Source organism: Arachis ipaensis, chromosome B9 (assembly GCF_059453495.1).
Source record: "Arachis ipaensis isolate K30076 ecotype BB chromosome B9, ASM5945349v1, whole genome shotgun sequence".
Lineage (NCBI taxonomy): Eukaryota > Viridiplantae > Streptophyta > Magnoliopsida > Fabales > Fabaceae > Arachis > Arachis ipaensis.
This window is the reverse complement of record NC_142444.1, coordinates 2,553,186-2,555,765: the sequence shown is the minus strand read 5'-3', so window position 1 is coordinate 2,555,765 and position 2,580 is coordinate 2,553,186. Positions and strand designations below refer to the sequence as shown.

Here is a 2,580-nt window from a genome sequence, read left to right as displayed (position 1 = left end):
AGAATGAATCTATTGGCAATGGCAAATGCCAAATGACAACTTGGGCAGAACAGAAGAAGAAGAACCCTCTGACCCCATTGTCCAATGTCCATTACCCACCTTCTTTTATTTAACTTGATTTGAGCATTCAATAAATTAATATTTCTTCATTAGAAAAAGGCACAAAAGTAACAAATGATTGTGGTTCGTCTCAAACAGAGGAAAAATGTCTGGTTCCTTAAAAATGAGCAATCATGTTTCATGTTTTCTATTCATACCCTTATTTTCTTAGATCCCATAATAATACTATGAAAGTATGAATTATGTTCCCCACTGCACAGGCACCCAAATTTTATTATTTTTCTTGTTTTAACTTATTCTTTTACAAGAACAACATTATTTTCTCCAAACTTAGACCTTAACATGTTACTAATTAATTTCCCAAAAACACACTTAAATGCAGATAACGCCATTACTTATAAATACAATTTATATTACAACACAAACATTCCAACAACATAAATTCACACTTTCTATGAGAAGGTGATGAGAAAAAAAGGCACATAGATTCTCACATACCCAAGTGAGAATTTCCCACAAGATCACAAATTTATTGATCACATCTTCACATCACCATCACCTTCTCTTAATCTTAATCATGTTGTTAATTACCAATTAAACTAGCTTCCTCATCCTTAACCTTCCTAGTAGTACTAGTACTAAACCCAAAACAAGCACCACAATCAAGTTCCCTGAATTTAAGTAACAAATAAAGCACAATCCCAACAATGAACCCTAAAGCAGCACTATTCCCAGTAAGAGAAACCGCAGCACAAACAAACATAACAAAAGACTCTTCTTTACTGTTCATATCTCTAGAAGCCATAGCCAATTCAATCCCAGCAAAAAGCAACAAAACCCCAAGAATCCCAATGGGAAACTGTCCCAAGATTCTCCCAAACGAGTTCCCAAAAACCAAAGCAAGAATCAATTTTGCCAACCCCAGAAAAACCACCGAAGCTCCACTCCTACCTCCGAACCTGTATTGCCCAGCCAAACCACCAGCTCCGTGGCAACATGGCATGGCTCCGAACCAACACCCAACAAAGTTCATCAAACCAACACTAACCGAAACTTTCATAACCGAAGCTTCTCCCTTTCCAGGGAACAAATCCCCAGACAGCTTACAAACCGCAATAACGGAATTCAAAACGGATAACGGAATTTGCGGGATTGCTGCCCGAAAGAATCCAATCTTGAGATCATCCCACGTGATCTTGATCAAGGCGATCTTCGACGGTCCGAATTTCAGATCGCCGAAGATTGAAGGGTCAGAAATGAAACAAATAACAAGGCCAAACAAGAATACTAACAAAGCGGAGGGAATGTTTGATAGGAATCTGATTCTCCTATGGATTCTTGATTCCGATGTTTTATTGAGAGAGTCGGTTTCGTCCGACTCTTCTCTTTGCGTGTTCTCGGCGGCGCGATGGTCGTCCACGCCGGCACCTGTTGTTAGAATTAAAAACAAGGTGGCGGCGAGGGCGATCAGAAGGCCGTCGAGGGCAAGCCAGGACCTCGCTGCGCCCGAAGTTTGCGTGGCGAGGTCCTGCTGGTAGCGGATGTACTTGATGGCGGACATGGCGAAGGAGAGTCCTTGGGAGAGCTGGACGCCGCGAACGACGGGTAGAGGGAGGTAGCGGTAGAGGAAGGACATGAGGCCGGTGGCGCCGAGGAAGAGGAGGACGGCGGCGACGGAGAGTCCGGCGGCGGAGATCTGAGGGATGGAGAGAGGAGGGGATTCGGAGATGGCGACGGCGGCGATGGACTTCATAGGCTGGACGGGCATAGGGAGGCCGAAGAGGAGGCCAGTGGCGATGTTGTAGAGAGCGGTGAAGACGAGGGTGGTGGTGAGGTCAAGACTGTTGACTAGTGAGAGTGCTAGTACGATGGGGATGTAGGTTCCGAGATCTCCGACGGCGCCGGAGAGCTCTGAGGAGAGGCTTGTTTTGAGCTTGATGGTGGAGGGGACTTGGAACCACCGCCAATTGCGGCGGAGGAGTGGGGTGGCGGCGGTGGTTTCAGTTTCTTCATGGATGGAGTGTGCCATTGTGTGTGGGTGTGTGTGAGGTGTGGTTAGTTACATGAATTTAATTTATGATGATATTTTTGTATGGAGTTTAATGTTGACTGTGTATGGAACTATGAATATCAGGTTATCATATTGCCAACTGTATTGAATTTCTCCGTACACTTATTTTATCTCTAAAATAGAAACTAAAAAGAGACTTTTATATATATTTCTCTCCGTTTTTTTATAATTATTAAGGATAGAGCATTTTTTTTATTTTGTTAAAAACTTTTAAAATATTTTTAAATTTTATCTTGTTTTAATTTTGTCTTTGAAAAATATATTTAGCTTTTAAGAATATATTTGTTATAAATAAAAAATTTTTAAAACAAAATTAAAATAAAATAAAATCTAAAAATATTTTTAAAATTTTTGATAAATTAAAAAAAAATTCTCCAAATATTAATTATCTAGAATTCTTTATATAGTATTACATTGATTACATTGTGAAAACAATTCTTTTAATAAAG

At 40.4% G+C, this 2,580-nt stretch overlaps 1 protein-coding gene across 1 annotated transcript; it reads right to left on the bottom strand.

The window, feature by feature from the left end:
- Window positions 1-437: 437 nt before the first annotated feature.
- MOT2 (sulfate transmembrane transporter) lies at window positions 438-2,265 on the bottom strand. The gene has a single exon (XM_016320504.3). The coding sequence runs from the start codon at window positions 2,087-2,089 to the stop codon at window positions 644-646; it is 1,446 nt and encodes a 481-aa protein (XP_016175990.1). The 5' UTR covers window positions 2,090-2,265; the 3' UTR covers window positions 438-643.
- Between the last annotated feature and the right edge of the window lie 315 nt (window positions 2,266-2,580).

Excerpts from the sequence above, each read along its gene's own strand:
- MOT2 (XM_016320504.3), bottom strand. The coding sequence starts at position 2,089 with ATGGCACACTCCATCCATGAAGAAACTGAAACCACCGCCGCCACCCCA.